Source organism: Zonotrichia albicollis, chromosome 13 (assembly GCF_047830755.1).
Source record: "Zonotrichia albicollis isolate bZonAlb1 chromosome 13, bZonAlb1.hap1, whole genome shotgun sequence".
NCBI classification, from domain to species: Eukaryota; Metazoa; Chordata; class Aves; order Passeriformes; family Passerellidae; genus Zonotrichia; species Zonotrichia albicollis.
The window spans coordinates 1,733,350-1,748,351 of record NC_133831.1 but is presented as its reverse complement, the minus strand read 5'-3'; the positions used below and the strand labels follow the sequence as shown (position 1 = coordinate 1,748,351).

Below are 15,002 nucleotides of genomic sequence, written 5' to 3'. Positions count from 1 at the left end.
ATGTGGGGTGACAGGGCTGTGTGAAGGAACAGGACCAGCGCCAGGGACTGTCCCCATCTGCTGTCCCCTCCCCAGCCCCACACACAGAACCCAACACCCCAAAACAGCACTGGAGACAGGAACCCTCTATTTCCTTACAAAAGATTAAAAACCAGCCCTGGGTTGACATCCTGCCCCAGGGCTGGGGACAGCTCTGCAGCAGGGCTGCCTCAGGGTCCCGAGGCCCGCTGGTGGCAGTGGCAGAGTCCCCCTGGCTGTCCCAGAATGTCACCAGGGTCAGGCACGGCTCCGGGGCAGCCCATCCGGGCCCAGCAGGTGCTGGCTGGGGTCATCCACGAGCTGGGGACCAGGGCCAGGCTGTGGGACAGGACACGGGTCAGGGACACGGGGAGCCCCACTGCCTGTAGGGACCCCCCTGCTGGGGGTGGGGGGCAGCTCTGGGCACCACGGACCCCAAAAGGGAATATGTCAAGAAATGGGGTCCTGCACACCCACCTGGGGATGGGGACAGGGATGGGATCCTGGACACCCCTGGGGATGGGGACAGGGATGGGGTCCCACGCACCACCCTGGGGATGGGGACAGGGCCCTACACACCCTGTCTAGGAACTGGCACAGGGATAGGATCCTGTTCACCCCTGGGCACAGCAGTGGGGTCCCACACCCCCTCGGGGGCAGGGATGGGGTCAGAGCCCCCCAAGAGGCCGTGTGCCCCCAAGCTCACCTTGGTGTGCAGGATGTACTGGACAGCCCCAGGCACAGGCTCAGTGAGCACGGCAGCCTCCAGCTCCGGCGGCAGCACAGCCGAGCCCACGGGCAGCCCCCGCACAAACCTGTGACACAGGGAGCACTCAGTCCCCGTGTCCCCAGTGTCCCCAGCACCCCCACCCTCCCCAGTAAGCAGGGGTTCCCTTACTGGTCCCCGTTGGTGGCGGGGGGGAAGCTGCGCCTCACCACCTCCACAAACTCAGCCACGGTGTCGGTCAGCGCGAAGATGACGGCGTTGGGGCCGGCGTCGAAGGAGTAGGCGACCTGTGGTGGCATTGTGGGGACATGGGGACGGATGTGGGGACCCAGTGAGTGCCACAGTGCCGTGGCAGCCCCGGGGCCCCGCGGGTACCTTGGTGTGGCCGTGGTGGGCGTTGTAGCGGTGTGCCAGCGCGATGATGTGGCGCGACACGTCCGTCAGGTAGAAGATGGGCGGGAAGGTGTCCAGGCAGGTGGCGTGGAATTGGTTGCTGTCCCTCATGGCCAACTGGCCAAAGCCCTCGAAGTCACGGTCACGGATGTGCTGCATCATCTGGGCAAGGCGCTCGGGGACCACCACCTCTGCCCGGTGCTGCCACAGCATGGGGGTCACCATCAGCCCAGTGACAGCCATGGCAGGCAGGTCATGGTCACCCCAAATCAGTGACAACTACAGCAGGGGGATCACCATCAGCCCAGTGACAGCCATGGCAGGTGGGTTGTGGTCACCCCAAATCAGTGACAACTACAGCAGGGGGGTCACCATCAGCCCAGTGACACCCATGGTCATCCCAAATCAGTGACCACCACAGCAGGCAGGTTGTGGCCACCCCAGTTTAGTGACATCCATGGCAGCAGGGTCACAGTTACCCAAATTCAGTAATATCCACAGCAGGTGGGTTGTGGTCACCCTGAATTTGGGGATACCCACAGGAGGAAGGTCACTGTCCCACAGTTTGGTGACACCCACAGCACCAGGTCCCTCTGGGTGCCACTGCACAACCTCCAGCCCCATTCCAAGGGAAAGGGACCCTGTCCCTGCCCGGGCAGGACGAGTCCCGTGTCCCCCTACCTTCAGCAGGGGACTGGTCTCCACGCTGGTCTGCATGCCCGCTGTGCTGCCCACCGGCTTCTTCTCCCCACTGACCTGTGGGGACAGAGACGCTGGGACACGGCCCCTGCTGAGCCCCCCAAATCCCACCCAAATCCCTGCCAGCCCCTCACCACCAGCACGAGGACGCGCAGCTCCGGCCAGTGCGTCTCGGGGGCCACCTGCAGGGCCAGGCTGTCGGTGCCATCGGGGCGCTCCCCGCGCTGCCACTGCACGAAGCCACCGAACATGCTGCGACAGGCACTGCCCGAGCCCCGCCGCGCCACCTCGGACAGCTCCTCCTCCAGCCCATAGAGCCGGGCCAGCGCCGACACTGCGGGGACAGGCACAGGGGACAGCCCTGTCACCCCTCCTGCTGCCACCATAGAGTCAGACCAGCACTGACACTGAGGTGACAGGCACAGGGGACAGCCCTGTCACCCCTCCTGGTGCCACCGCAGAGCCAGGCCAGCACCGACACTGAAGGGACAGGTACAGGGGACACCCCTGTCACCCTTCCTCCAGCCCATAGAGCCAGGCCAGCACCGACACTGCGGGGACAGGCACTGGGACAGCCCTGTCACCCTTCCTCCAGCCCATAGAGCCGGGCCAGTGCTGACACTGCGGGGACAGGCACGGGGGACAGCCCTGTCACCCCTCCTGCTGCCACCATAGAGTCAGACCAGCACTGACACTGAGGTGACAGGCACAGGGACAGCCCTGGCACCCCTGCCAGCCCCGAGGGGACAGTCCCACACGCACCCAGGCAGGCGTAGCCGGCGGCAGACGAGGCCAGCCCCGCGGCCGTGGGGAAGTTGTTCTCGGAGGCGATGTGGATCTTGTAGGACAGGCTGAGAGCGGCCGCGTCCTCACCGCCCCCGCGGCGCTTCCGTGCCAGGCGCCGCACTGTGGGGACAGCGGGACAGCGGGGTCAGTGGGGACAGGGACAGAGGGGTCAGTGGGGACAGTGGGGTCAGCGGGGACAGGGACGGAGGGGACAGGGAGATCAGCGGGGACAGTGGGGTCAGGGACATTGGGGACAGTGGCGACAGGGACAGTTGGGACAGCAGGGACAGAAGGGACAGCGGGGTCAGCAGCAACAGCAGGGACACCGGGGCCAGGGACAGAGGGGACAGCAGGGACAGCCCCAGCAGGGGACACTCACCCTCGCGCAGACAGGCCTGCACCCGCGGGTGCCCCACGTCTGCCTCCTTCCCATTGAGCCACAGCCGATCCTCTGTGAAATCCCGGCTGGCGGCCGCCGTCGTGGTGGTCTTGAGCTGTGGGGAGAGAGGGAGGCGGGTCAGCACCCCTGGGAGCTGGTCCTAAACCTGGTCCTGATCCTGATCCTAAAGCTGCTCATGGTCCTAAGCCTGATCCTGATCCTAAACCTGCTCATGGTCCTCACGCTGACCCACCTGGTCCTGGTGCAGCGTCACACTCAGGGAGGAGTTGATGGGCAGGATGAGGTCGGTGTCTCGCTTGCCCCCTGCAAGAGAGCACGGCATGGCACGGCTTGGAATGGCATGGGATGGGTAGGAATGGCATGAAAGTTTGATGGCACTGATGGACCAGCAAAGCATGGCATGTCACAGCCAGGAATGGCATGGCATGGCATGGCATGGCTAGGAGCGGCATGGAACAGTTCAGAATGGCACCGATGGACACAAAGCAGAGCATGGCATAGCAGCGCTTGGCACGGCTTGGAGTGGCACGGCACGGAACAGCACGGCAAGCAGGGACACAGCGCAACCCAGCCCGGCCGGACACGGCACACCCAGCCCAGCCCGGAGCCCGCGTCCCGGCACTCACAGTACTTGATCACGGCGATGTTCACCGGGGCCGTGCAGGTCGCCATCGCCAGCGCTCGCTCCGCCGCCATCGCTGCCGGCTGCACTCAGGCCCCGCCCCCGCGCCACGCACGTAACTGTGGGCTGCGGCCGGTCCCGCCTCGCTATTGGTGGAGACCCCAGCGCCCGGTTCCCAACAGCCAATGGCAGCGATCAGACCACGGGCGGCCCCGCCCCCTGAGCGCGCTGGGCGTGGCCTGCAGGGCGCCATATTTGAATTGGGCAACACCTGCGCATGCGCAGATACTCCCGGTACCTTCCCGGCGTTCCCGATACCCGCCCGGTTCTGTTCCCGGTCCCGCTCCCGGTTCTGTTCCCAGGCCCACTCCCAGTGCTCCCCGCACCGCTCAGTCCCCAGCACCCCACTGCCCCAGTACCGCCCCAGTGCTCCCAGCACACCTCCAGTGCTCCCGCACTCCCTGTCACCTTCACACCCCAAATATCCAAATATTCCCGGTATAAAACACCGGATCCCTGCAAGTGTCCGGGAATCCATGGATTCAAATGTCCCCAGGACACTCTGAGTGTCCCCACGGCCTTCAGGGCCACTGTATCCCAATGCCCCACTATCCCAGTGCTCCCAGCATCCCTCCAATGCTCCCCCCCACCCCAGAGGCCAGGCGTGGATGAAACTGCCTTTATTGAGAAAAATGGTTTGCTACAAATACGTTATCGAGTTAATTCCTCTTCAAAAAACAGGACGGCTCGTTAAAAGTTCTAATTATGCAAAAAAGTGGTGGGTGATGCACTGGTGGGCACGGCCAGTGGGGTATCCATGGACCCCTGGCACAGAGGGGAGCCCTGGCACAGCCTGGTGTGGCCCCTCACACCCAGGGCCTTAAAGTGCTTTACAAAAGCAGCTCTTGCTGCCCCTGCTCTGTCTCTGTGGGGCAAAAAGGAGAAGGAAAAGGAGCAGAGGGGGAAGGAGCCCGAGGTTATCAGTGCTCCAGCAGCTGAGGGTCCCAGCTGAGCACAGCACAGGGAACTGCTCCTGGGTCCCTCCTGGAAGATTCCAGTGCTCTCCATCCCACAGGAACATCCCCCAGCACTGCTCAGAGAAGGTCCCATCCCCTTCCCTGCCCTGCCAGGGGAGCTCAGGGCTCCCTGCAGGGCTGCAGGTCCCAAAATCATCCAGTATTATGAAAACCAGAACAAACCCCAAGGCAGTATTGCTAGAGCAGAGCTGGAGCCAGGTTTGGGATAAAGCTCAGGAATTCCTCGAGCAGAGGGGGCCTCTCCCAGCCCTTCCCTGCGGGAAGGTTCTCAGGAATCACCCCGTGGCTGGTGCCATCTCCCTGCCAGCCCCAGCAGCAGCAGCAGGGCTGAGAGGCAGGGGCAGGGGGAAGGGGGCTCCAGGATGCTGTGGAGCACCTTGGATCAACAGAGCCCCATTCCCAGGGAGGGATTCCCACAGGGAAATGCAGTCCCTGATTTCTGGGGGGATCAGCAGCTCGGGGCTGGGATCCTGCATGGACAGCCATGCCATGGGCATCCAACCCCAGCATCCTGCCTGCTCCCTCACAGGCAGAGGATTCTGCTGAGGGAAGGGAAAGGCCCAGAAATATCCAGGGATTTCCCAGAAATATGCAGGGATGTGCCAGAAAGATCCCTGCACCTCCCCCTACCTCAGAGTCCGACCTGCTCCAGGATCCAGCTCCTGCCCCATTCCCAATCCACGTGCTCATTTGCTTGGGTTATCTGTGTAAAAAATAAACTTTCTTGATAATGTTCCATAAAAATACTCTTGTCCTGGGTGGCAGATATTGCAGAGTGAAGGGGAGCAGCTTCTGAGCCTGCTCTAGAAAACGTGGAAAAGGCTTCACTGCTTTGTGTAGAAAAAGGCAAGGATTTGGTGTCCCAAGAGCCGGTACAAAACGAGGAAGGGGAGGATTCCCTGGGTGCTGGATGCCTCCTCCAGGCCTCCTCTGAACCACTCTTCAGTCCCATCCTGGGATTCAGCTGAAGGAGGCAGCTGCAGCCTCCAGCACAGGGGTCAGGACAGCCTGACATCTCTAGAAAAATCCTTGGAGAGTTTAAAAAAAGAAGCTCCGTGCTGCCTTCCTCCTTTTTGAAAGGATGTGGCTGATTGCAGTCCCAAAGGAGGGTGTTTGGCATCCAATCCATCAGTTCCAGTACCTGTTCTGCTGCACCAGAGAGCAGGGACGAGTGTGCCAAAAAGCATCTAGCAATAAATAGATCTGGACACAGGGCTAAGCTCCCAACAGGGATATTAAACACAATCCAAGGAGTGATCCCAGCCTTGCTCCACAGCTCTGCTCACTCACTGGGACAGCTGGAGAGGCTCCACCTTCTTCAACAAGGTGGGAATTGCAGTGGGAACAGAGAGGGTTCCTGGAGTGCCCAGAAGGAGCCAGGGCAGGGAGAGGCATCAGCCTCAGTTCTCAGAGAGGGACAGAGCCAGGGCTGCCTGCAACGCTGCCTCCTCGTCGATGTTGTAATCCTGAAAAGCAAACAGGGCAGCTCAGAGAGCTGGCACAGCCAGGGCACGCTGTGCCCACACAGCCCTGCCTGCTCCTCTGCCACAGAGCCTGAATTCCCCTGGTACACGGATCCCAGGAGTGCCACCCGTGCTCTCTGTGCCCACACCCCTCTCCTGCCCAGGATCCCACGCCTGCCAGGAGGGATGGAACCTGCCCACACAAGCTGAGGCCTAAGGGTGAAGCTTTCTAGCAAGGCCAGGGGTTTTTGCAGAGCTCTGGGTTAGGATATTCCTCTGAAAATGCCTGGAGGTTCTTTTCCCTGACATCTCTCCAATGAAAGCAGGATGGGAACAGAGCCTCTCCTGAGGCCAAGGCTGAGCCATCACCACTGCCCCCCACACAGGAGGGGTCAGGGACCCCCCACGTGCAGCAACCACAACCCCAAACCCTGGGGCAGGGCTGCTCCCAAAACCTCCCAGAAAAGGAGCTTTGTGTTATAATCCTCAGGGGAAGAGTTCCATGGAAAAACCCATTTTGTGGAGTGCAGGAACAACCCCCTCTCCTCCTGGTGAGTGAGGACACCCTGGTGTGTGTAGGGGTCTCATGGGTGGGACATGAAGGGCTGGTTTCGCCTCCTGGCACGGGACATGGGGAGGGGGATCCCCCTTTTTTTCCCTTTTTTGGCTCAGGGTCAGACTCACCACGAAGGTGTCGTAGGAGAACTTGTGCCTGTGGAGCAGGTGCTGCAGGAAGTTGGCACTCTTGTAGCTGGGATCCCCCCAGGGCATGGCTGAGCACACGGGGCACACCTGTGGGGACAGGGACACGGGATGGTGGCACCTGCTCAGGCACCCAGAGAGGTGAGTGTTGGGTGCCCCTCCTCTGAAAGGCTTCAAGCCCCATCCAGCCTGGCCTTGGGCACTGCCAGGGATCCAGGGCAGCCACAGCTTCTCTGGGCACCCTGTGCCAGAGCCTGCCCACCCTCACAGAGAAGGATTTCTTCCTAATATCCAACCCAAACCAATTTTCTAGCAGTTTGGATCCATTCCCCCTTGTCAACAGCCTCTCTCCACCTCTCCTGAAGGTCCTGGAAGGCCACAGTTAGGTCTCCCTGAGGCTTCTCTTTTCCAGGCTGAATAATCCCAATTTTCTCAGCCTCTCCTCATGGCAGAGCTGCTCCACCCCTCTGATCATCTTGGTGATCTCAATCAGCTCCAGGTCCTCCCTGTGCTGAAGATCCCAAGCTCCCCACCCTGGTCAACCCAGAGGGAACAGGGGGAGGAAATGCAGCACCACCTGGTTTGCAGGAGCAGGGGAAGGGAGGCAGCTCATTGCAGGGAGCCTCTAACAAACCAGACACAGATCCCCATCTCCCAGAGGGATTGAAACCATCTGGAACACAGCTGTGCCTGCACAAACATCCTGCAGGGTGTGTGGCTGGTTCCCAGAGCCGTCCCACACCCCCAGCAGCACTCACCACTTTGTTGGGGTCATTCCTGTGGTTCTCCATGCAGTGCTTCACCAGCTCCTGCTGGTCCAGGTTCCTTGCCCCGCAGTACGGGCACACGAATGTGGAGCGGTTGGGAATGTTGCTGCAGAGAGCAAGGATGGGCTCAGAGCCGAGGGGAGGCTGCACTGCCTCCTTCCAAACTGACACACACACAGCTCTGGGACAGCAGGAGCCAGCCCAGCCCACCTCCCTGCCTGGCTGGATCCTTCATCCCACCCCACACTCCAAAACCTGGAGCAGCAGCGCTGTCGCAGACATCTTTTCATGAAAATCCTTTCTTTAGGATTTTTAATTTTTGAGAAGCTGAGAGGCTTCAAGAACAAACTGTAAACAATGGTTATCTGCTGCTGTGGAATGCAACAGGTAGATCTTTGATTGGCTTATCTTGAATATTTATAATTAATAGCCAATCACAGCTCAGCTAGCTCAGACTCTCAGCCTGAGCCACAAACCTTTGTTATCATTCCTTTGTATTCTTAGCTTAGCCAGCCTTCTGAGATGAAACATTTTCTTCTATTCTTTTAGTATAGTTTATATGTAATATATATCATAAAATAAGAAATCAAGCCTTCTAAACATAAAGTCAACATTCTCATCTCTTCCCTCAACCTAAGCCCCCTGTGAACACGGTGACACAGCCCCAGGAGGGAACAGGGGTGCTGCTCCTCTCCCAGGGACAGGCACAACGCACACCTGGATTTTGGGGCATGCAAGGAGAGCCCCGTTTCAGACATACCTGGGAATAGGCTGGGATGTGGGGACCACTGGAACAAACTTGGGGCAGTTGGCCATCTGCTCCTGCACCTTGGCGCAGGACGAGACGTGCGAGCGCATCTTGGCCAGGGTCACCTGCAGGAGGGGGACAAGGAACAGTCCTGGAGCTGCAGGAACACCTGCCAGGAGCCAGGACAGCAGCTGGGCTGGCAGCGACCTCTGCTCCACCACCCACAGCACTGGGAATGCTGCACCCATGGAGGGGCTGGACAGCTGGCCTGCAACCAAGCTGAGTTAATAGCAGAAATAACAACTGATGATTTTCAAGTGTATCCATTGCAAGGAAGACAAGGCTGTCAGCATGGAAACAGATTAGAAAAGATACATGAAAATCTTTGTAAGCTAGACTATGTGCATAAGTAGCTGTGTACACATGCCCTACTAAATTTCTGTAAAACTTTTGCCAATTACATTGACGTTAATTGCTTTGGACCAATGGATATAATAAGCTACTGTGACATAGTTAATGACTTAAAATCACACTTTGTTAAGAGTTTATAAGCTGGAGAACACACAGAATAAAGAACTTTTTCTTCTGGAATCCTGATCACATGTGCATGTCATATCCAGCCTAACAGTGACATGCACCCACCGTGCAGGATGGAGATTTGGGGCTGCAGGGACCCCCAGTGGTCCTGTCCCCATTCCCTGGGGGCAGAGCCTGACCCTCCCTGGCTGTCCCCTCTGTGCAGAGCCACAAGGTGCCCCCTCAGCATCCTTTTCTCCAGGTGGACCCCCCCAGCTCTATTTCCTTCTCTGGACACATTCCAAGGAGGATGGGAACCATGGGGACAATGGGGACAATGGGGACAAGCAGCCTCACAGCTTTACCTTCTTGCTGCAGCCTCTGCAGGGAGCCTTGTAGGACGAGAGCTGTTTCTCCACGCTGGAAGCCTTCTCCACCTTCTTGGGGTCGAATGGCACTCGGCAGAGCGGGCACAGCGGGGAGGGCACCTGCAGGCAGGGCTGCAGGCATTCCCCACAGAACCTGCGGGCACAGGGGGGCCCTGAGCAGCCTGGGCACAGCAGCACCCCAGCAGGGCACCTCGCTGCCCAGGATGCCCCAAATCCAGCTGATGGGTTCCAGCTTTTTAGCTTTTATATTTTCAGACTCTGTACTATATTGGTATTTAACTCTGAACTCCACAGGAAGTGTCAGCAGTTCTCCTCACAGCTCAGGCACACAGAACAATCCTTTACCAGCCCCAGAACCAAGGACATCACTGCAGCTTCAGGCCCAAAAAGTGCAAACAGCAGGGAACTGAGGAGAGCAAACTGGGAGGAAGGAACTGCATCACCTGGAGCTGGAATTGGACAATTAACCCCAATATGGAAATGGACCAAATCTTATAAAAGTGTGAAAACCTGTGAGTCAGAGTCCATCCTGGGCTCTTGTACTGCCTAAGGTGCATCCTTTGAAGGCTTGTTAATAAATCCCTATTTTATTCCTTTAACTCCGTTTTGGGCAGCCTCTCAGGGCACCACAGGGATCAGCATCCTTACTGGGAGAACTGGGAGCAGGGGAGTCCCCAAGCTCAGACAATTCCCCTGCTCCAAGGCTGGATCTGAAAGGAGCCCAAGCCCGTGCTGGGTATCCAGGCCAGGCAGGAGCTCATTCCAAGGCCCTTACAGCCCCAGGGGCAAAGGAATCCCGTCCCCAAATTCCCATTATCCCGGCATTCCTGGTCCCTCCTGCTCACCAGGAACCCTAAATGTCCCCGAAATGCTGGGGGGGCACGGGGGGGCCTGGGGACAGCAGCCAGGCCTGGGAGCTGAGGGAGGGGAAGGGGTGGGATGGGGATTCCGCTGTGGCATGGGCTGAGGGCCCCGGTACCGAACCATCCCCGGTGTGGGCCGGGGGTCCCGGTGCCGGCTGCGATCACCGGGAGGATGATCCCAGGGCCGGCACAGCGCCCAGCCCCGCGTCCCGCCCGTCCCCGGGGGTCCCCGCCGCCCCCGCCCGGGCCCCGTGTGTCTCACGTGTGGCCGCAGCCCGCGATGCCGACGGCGCGGTGGAAAACCTCGAGGCAGATGGGGCAGCTGAACTGCGCCTCCAGCGCCTCGGCCGCGGCGCCGGGCCCGGGGGCGGCGCGGGGGGGCCCGGCCGGGCCCTGCGGCCGCTGCGCCGCCGCCACCAGCAGGCTCCGGAACATGGCGGCGGCGGCGGCCGGCGGGGCGGGCGGCACGTCACCGAGCGGCGCCAACGCGTCACCGCCGTGCGACGGGAGTGCACCGGGACACGGCGGGACACGCCGGGACCGAGACGAGCCGAGTGCGAGGCGAGAAGAGCCGAACGAGGCCGAGCGGAGCCGAACGGGACCGAGCGGAGCCAAGCGGAGCCGAGTGAGAGCCGAACGAGGCCGAGAGGAGCCAAGCGGATCCGAGTGAGAGCCGAACGAGGCCGAGCGGAGACGAGTGGAGCCGAACCAGGCCGAGCGGGGCCCGGGCCGACCAGGACCCCCGGGGACCCACCAGGACCAACCGAGACCCACCTGAATCAACCGGGACCGAGTGGCGCCGCCATGTGCGACGTGGAGGGTGGCGGTGGCGGCTGCGGGGCGGACGCGGAACCGCCGCGGCGCCGCCGCGCACCGGCAGACAGGTGTGAGTCCGGTCCGGCCTCGGAATGGATCCCCGGGGCCGCTCCCAGTACCCCCCGGTATTCCCCCAGGCATCCCCGGTACATCCCTGATGTGCCCGCCAGCATCCCCCGGTACTGTCCCCGGTGTCTCGCTGGAATCCCCCGGTGCCGCCCCGGTAACATCTCCGGTATCCCTGCAGTGCTCTCCATTGCCATCCCCGATCCCCCGCTCCCGGTGTACCCCCGATATCTCTCGGTGCTTCCCCCGGTAACATCCCGATATCCCTGGTGCCGCCCGGGGACCGGGACCGCTCCCGGGGGTCGGTGTCGGTGTCCCCGGTGACCGGCCGTGTCCCCGCAGCCAGCCCCGAACGTGCATGAAGTGCCGGCAGAACACGGCCGCGCTCGTCATCCGCGTCGGGGACCCGTTCTGCCGGTGAGGGACCGGGGACGGCGGGGCTGGGGACATCAGAAATTTGGGACATCAAAAATTGGGGTCTTTGAGTCTCCAGAGGATGGAGGCTTGGGAACTTTTTGTGTCTTGGGGACATCAGGGACTGGGGACATTTGTTCTCAGGGACGTTGTGTCTGGAGCATTGGGATGTTGGGGACATTGGATCTCTGAGACTTCAGGGTTTGGGGACATTGGGTGTCTGGGACATTGGGGCCAAACAACATCAAGGCTTGGGGACATTGAGTGTTGAGGATGCATAGGAGAGGGGACAGGAACGTTTGGGGACGTAGCTCATAGGGATCATTGGATCTTTGGGACACTGGTCTGGGGGACATCAATGGGACTTTGGGGACGTGGGGTCTGGGGGTGTGGGCCCAGCTGTGGCTCAGGAGTCCCCATGTCCCCGTGTCTCCCAGTGGCTGCTTCCGCGAGTACTTTGTGCACAAGTTCCGTGCCATGCTGGGCAAGAACCGCGTCATCTTCCCGGGAGAGAAGGTACTGATGGGCAGGGGGACCAGCCAGGGGACCCGGGGGTGGCCCCAGGGCCTGTGACTGTCCCTGCTGTCCCCACAGGTGCTGCTGGCAGTGTCAGGGGGCCCAGCCTCCAGTGCCATGGTCAGGCAGGTGCAGGAGGTGAGTGGGGGCTCAGAGGGGCTCAGGGGTGCACGGCTCGTCCCCCCTCACCCCACAGCTCACCCCACTCCTCACCCCACTCTTCTGCAGGGGCTCAGCCGGGAGGCGGCCAAGAGGCTCCGCTTCATCCCCGGACTTCTCTATGTTGAGGGTGAGGGAGCCCCTGTCCAACTGCCCATTCCACCCCCATCCCTGCTCCACATCCAGCTGTCCATTCCAACCCTATCCCCTGCTTTGTGTCCAACTGTCCATTCCAACCCCATTCCTTACTCCTGTCCAACTGCCCAATCCCTGCTCCTGTCCAGCTGCCCATTCCGACCCCATTTCGTGCTCCTGCTGCCTCTTCCCTGCCTCACTCCTCGTTCCAGCCTCGTTCCCTGTTCCCTGCCCCATTCCCACCTCAGTGCCTGTTCCCTGCCCATCCTGGCCCCATACCCATTCCTGCCCCACTGCCCATTCCATGCCCCATTCCCAGCCCTGCTGCCCATCCCTTGCACATTCCCAGCCCCACTCCCTGCTCCCTGCCCCGTTACTGACTCCCAGCACACTGTCCCCTGCGCTGTGCCAGGGCTGTGGAGCTGCCACCCTGTCCCAGGGATGTGGCAGTGTGGCAGCAGCCCTGGCAGTGTCCCCACCTTGCAGAGGGAGCCGTGCGCAGGCAGAGCCCAGAGCAGCGGCAGCAGACCCTGGCCCAGATGGAGACCCTGCTGCAGGCCACCGGCTTCCCCTACCACCTGGTCCACCTGGAGGAGGTATTGGGGTGACATGGGACAGCTGCTGAGGTGAGGGGACACATCTGGACAGCTTGCCCTCTATCCCTGTCTGCCCCACAGGCACTGGAGCTGCCCCCATCCATCCTACAGCCGGGGCCGGAGCGCGCCGGCACGTCCGGCCCGTCCGGCCCTTCCTACAAGGAGGCTGTGGACAGCTTCATCCAGCAGCAGCGGCAGGATGGGGACAGTGGCACCTCCCTGCCTGGTCACAGCACCCCAGACAGGCCAGCAGGAGCCACCCCCTGCCTGCCAGACGCTGCCCAAACCCAGGAGCTGCTCCGCTGCTTCGAGGCCGCGACAACGGCGACAGCGCGGGAGGAGCTGCTGGAGATGCTGCGGTGAGGGACTGACCGTGCCTGGCACCGCTGCCAGCTGGGCACACGGTGGCTCTGACCCGCTGTCCCCTTGTGCCCAGGACCCACCTGATCGTGCAGACAGCCCGGGAAAAGGGCTATGCCAAGGTGATGATGGGTGAGAGCCTCACACGCGTGGCCATCAAGCTGCTCACCAACCTCTCCCTGGGGCGCGGCGCCTACCTCGCCGTGGACACGGTGAGCTGGGGACAGCCACCCACACCCAGGGGTGACACGATGCCACGGGGGTGTGGTTTGGTGGTAGTACAGTCCCCTGGCAGCCCTGCACCCACAGGGTTTCACGGACCAGCGCCACGGTGACGTGATGGTGGTGAGACCCATGCGGGACTACATGGCCAAGGAGATCGCCTTCTACAACCGCTTCTTCAGCGTCCCCACCGTCACTGTGCCACCCCTCTTCACCAAGGTAGGCGTGTCCCGTGGTGGGGAGCCCACGCTGGGTGTCCCCAGGGCAGGGACAGGACCCTCAGTGCTGCCCTGCCCTCCCTGCTGTTCCCTCAGCGCCGGGAGAAGCTCAGCATCCACCAGCTGGTCGAGCGCTTCCTGCTGGGGCTGCAGGAGGAGTTCCCCTCCACCATCAGCACCGTGTACCGGTACAGAGGGGTCCATGGAGGGGACTGGGGGTGTGGAGGGATTGGGGTGCACCCACAACCCTGATTTTGGCTGCAGGACTGGAGAGAAGCTGAGCCCGGAGCCGGCCAAGGCCAGCAGTGAGTCCCAGCGCTGCCTCCTCTGCCTCTGCGGCCTGGACACCATTGGGGGTGAGTGGGGAGGGCTCTGGGGAGATTTGGGGAGCAACCCGGCACCCCTCGGTGGCTTGGACACCATTGAGGGTGAGTGGGGAGGGCTCTGGGGGGATTTGGGGAGCCATGCACCCCTCAGTGACCCCCTGGCTCTTACAGAAGAGGAGCTGGCTCTGGAGCCCACGCTGATCTGGGAGGAACCAACACCAGGGTGAGCACGTGGGCTTGGGGCATTCCAGGATTCCCCAGCTGCCCCCAGGCCACCAAGGTGTCACCGCTGAGTGTCCCTGTCCCCATCCCTGTCCCACAGGGTGGAGAGCAAAGCTGCCTACATCCCCCTGCTGTGCTACAGCTGCCGCCTCACCTTCAAGGAGCTGGTGAGGTTTTGGGGTGCAGGGAGTGGGTCTCGGGGGTTGTGGGGGTCCCCAGGCTTACAGCCCTCTCCTGCAGGGTCCCCTTGACACGCTGCCACCCTACGTGCGCGCCGAGGGCCAGCGCAGGATCCGCAGGTACCGGGGCTGGGGGGCCCTGGGGCTGGGGGGCTCCTCCCCACCTGCTCAGCCCTCGAGGCCGTGTCCAGCCAGTGTCTGTCCCCTGCAGAGCTGAGATGGAGCAGAACCAGGAGAACCAGGACTCCAGTGAGAGCTGAATGGGTTGGGGACAGCAGGGGACACATCCCCATCCTGCTGTGGCACTGCCACTCCTCAGGGCTACATTCCTGACAGCCAGGCAGCTGCTTTTATACCCCATTTCTGCTGCTTTTATACCCCATTTCTGTGCCAGCCAGGGGCAGGGAGAGCCCCCATCCCCATTTATTGGGGGTTGGTTGGGGTGCAGGTCCCCGGTCCCTCCCACCTCCTTGCCCCAGCTGCCTGCCAGCCAGGGAGGCCTCAAGTTTGTTTTATTTGGTATCTGTATAAATAAAACATTTCAATTATTAAAAAAAAAAAAAAAAAAAAAAACCCAAAGTCACAAGTGTCAAAAGTCCAACTGGGGCTGCCAGACCTCCTCAAACGTGGGGGGGGCACAACC

General features: G+C 61.3%; 3 protein-coding genes across 3 annotated transcripts; 1 reads left to right on the top strand and 2 right to left on the bottom strand.

The window, feature by feature from the left end:
* Nucleotides 1-110: 110 nt before the first annotated feature.
* MVD (mevalonate diphosphate decarboxylase) lies at nucleotides 111-3,807 on the bottom strand. The gene is made up of 10 exons (XM_074550753.1): nucleotides 3,650-3,807; nucleotides 3,256-3,326; nucleotides 3,003-3,117; nucleotides 2,600-2,743; nucleotides 1,972-2,171; nucleotides 1,820-1,894; nucleotides 1,121-1,339; nucleotides 917-1,032; nucleotides 725-833; nucleotides 111-357 (listed from the first exon to the last, which is right to left on the bottom strand). Exons 1-10 carry the CDS (start codon nucleotides 3,717-3,719, stop codon nucleotides 277-279), a joined length of 1,200 nt encoding a protein of 399 aa, XP_074406854.1. The 5' UTR covers nucleotides 3,720-3,807; the 3' UTR covers nucleotides 111-276.
* Nucleotides 3,808-4,310: 503 nt separating this feature from the next.
* On the bottom strand, nucleotides 4,311-10,565 carry RNF166 (ring finger protein 166). The gene is made up of 6 exons (XM_074550754.1): nucleotides 10,393-10,565; nucleotides 9,244-9,400; nucleotides 8,375-8,487; nucleotides 7,606-7,720; nucleotides 6,830-6,937; nucleotides 4,311-6,148 (listed from the first exon to the last, which is right to left on the bottom strand). The coding sequence occupies exons 1-6, from the start codon at nucleotides 10,563-10,565 to the stop codon at nucleotides 6,083-6,085; spliced, it is 732 nt and encodes a 243-aa protein (XP_074406855.1). The 3' UTR covers nucleotides 4,311-6,082.
* Nucleotides 10,566-10,879: 314 nt separating this feature from the next.
* Nucleotides 10,880-14,938, top strand: CTU2 (cytosolic thiouridylase subunit 2). Its single transcript, XM_074550752.1, has 15 exons — nucleotides 10,880-11,014; nucleotides 11,355-11,429; nucleotides 11,864-11,942; nucleotides 12,021-12,080; nucleotides 12,171-12,231; nucleotides 12,723-12,832; nucleotides 12,914-13,191; nucleotides 13,269-13,404; nucleotides 13,502-13,633; nucleotides 13,729-13,820; nucleotides 13,897-13,988; nucleotides 14,130-14,181; nucleotides 14,281-14,347; nucleotides 14,421-14,479; nucleotides 14,571-14,938. Exons 1-15 carry the CDS (start codon nucleotides 10,935-10,937, stop codon nucleotides 14,617-14,619), a joined length of 1,422 nt encoding a protein of 473 aa, XP_074406853.1. The 5' UTR covers nucleotides 10,880-10,934; the 3' UTR covers nucleotides 14,620-14,938.
* Nucleotides 14,939-15,002: the final 64 nt, after the last annotated feature.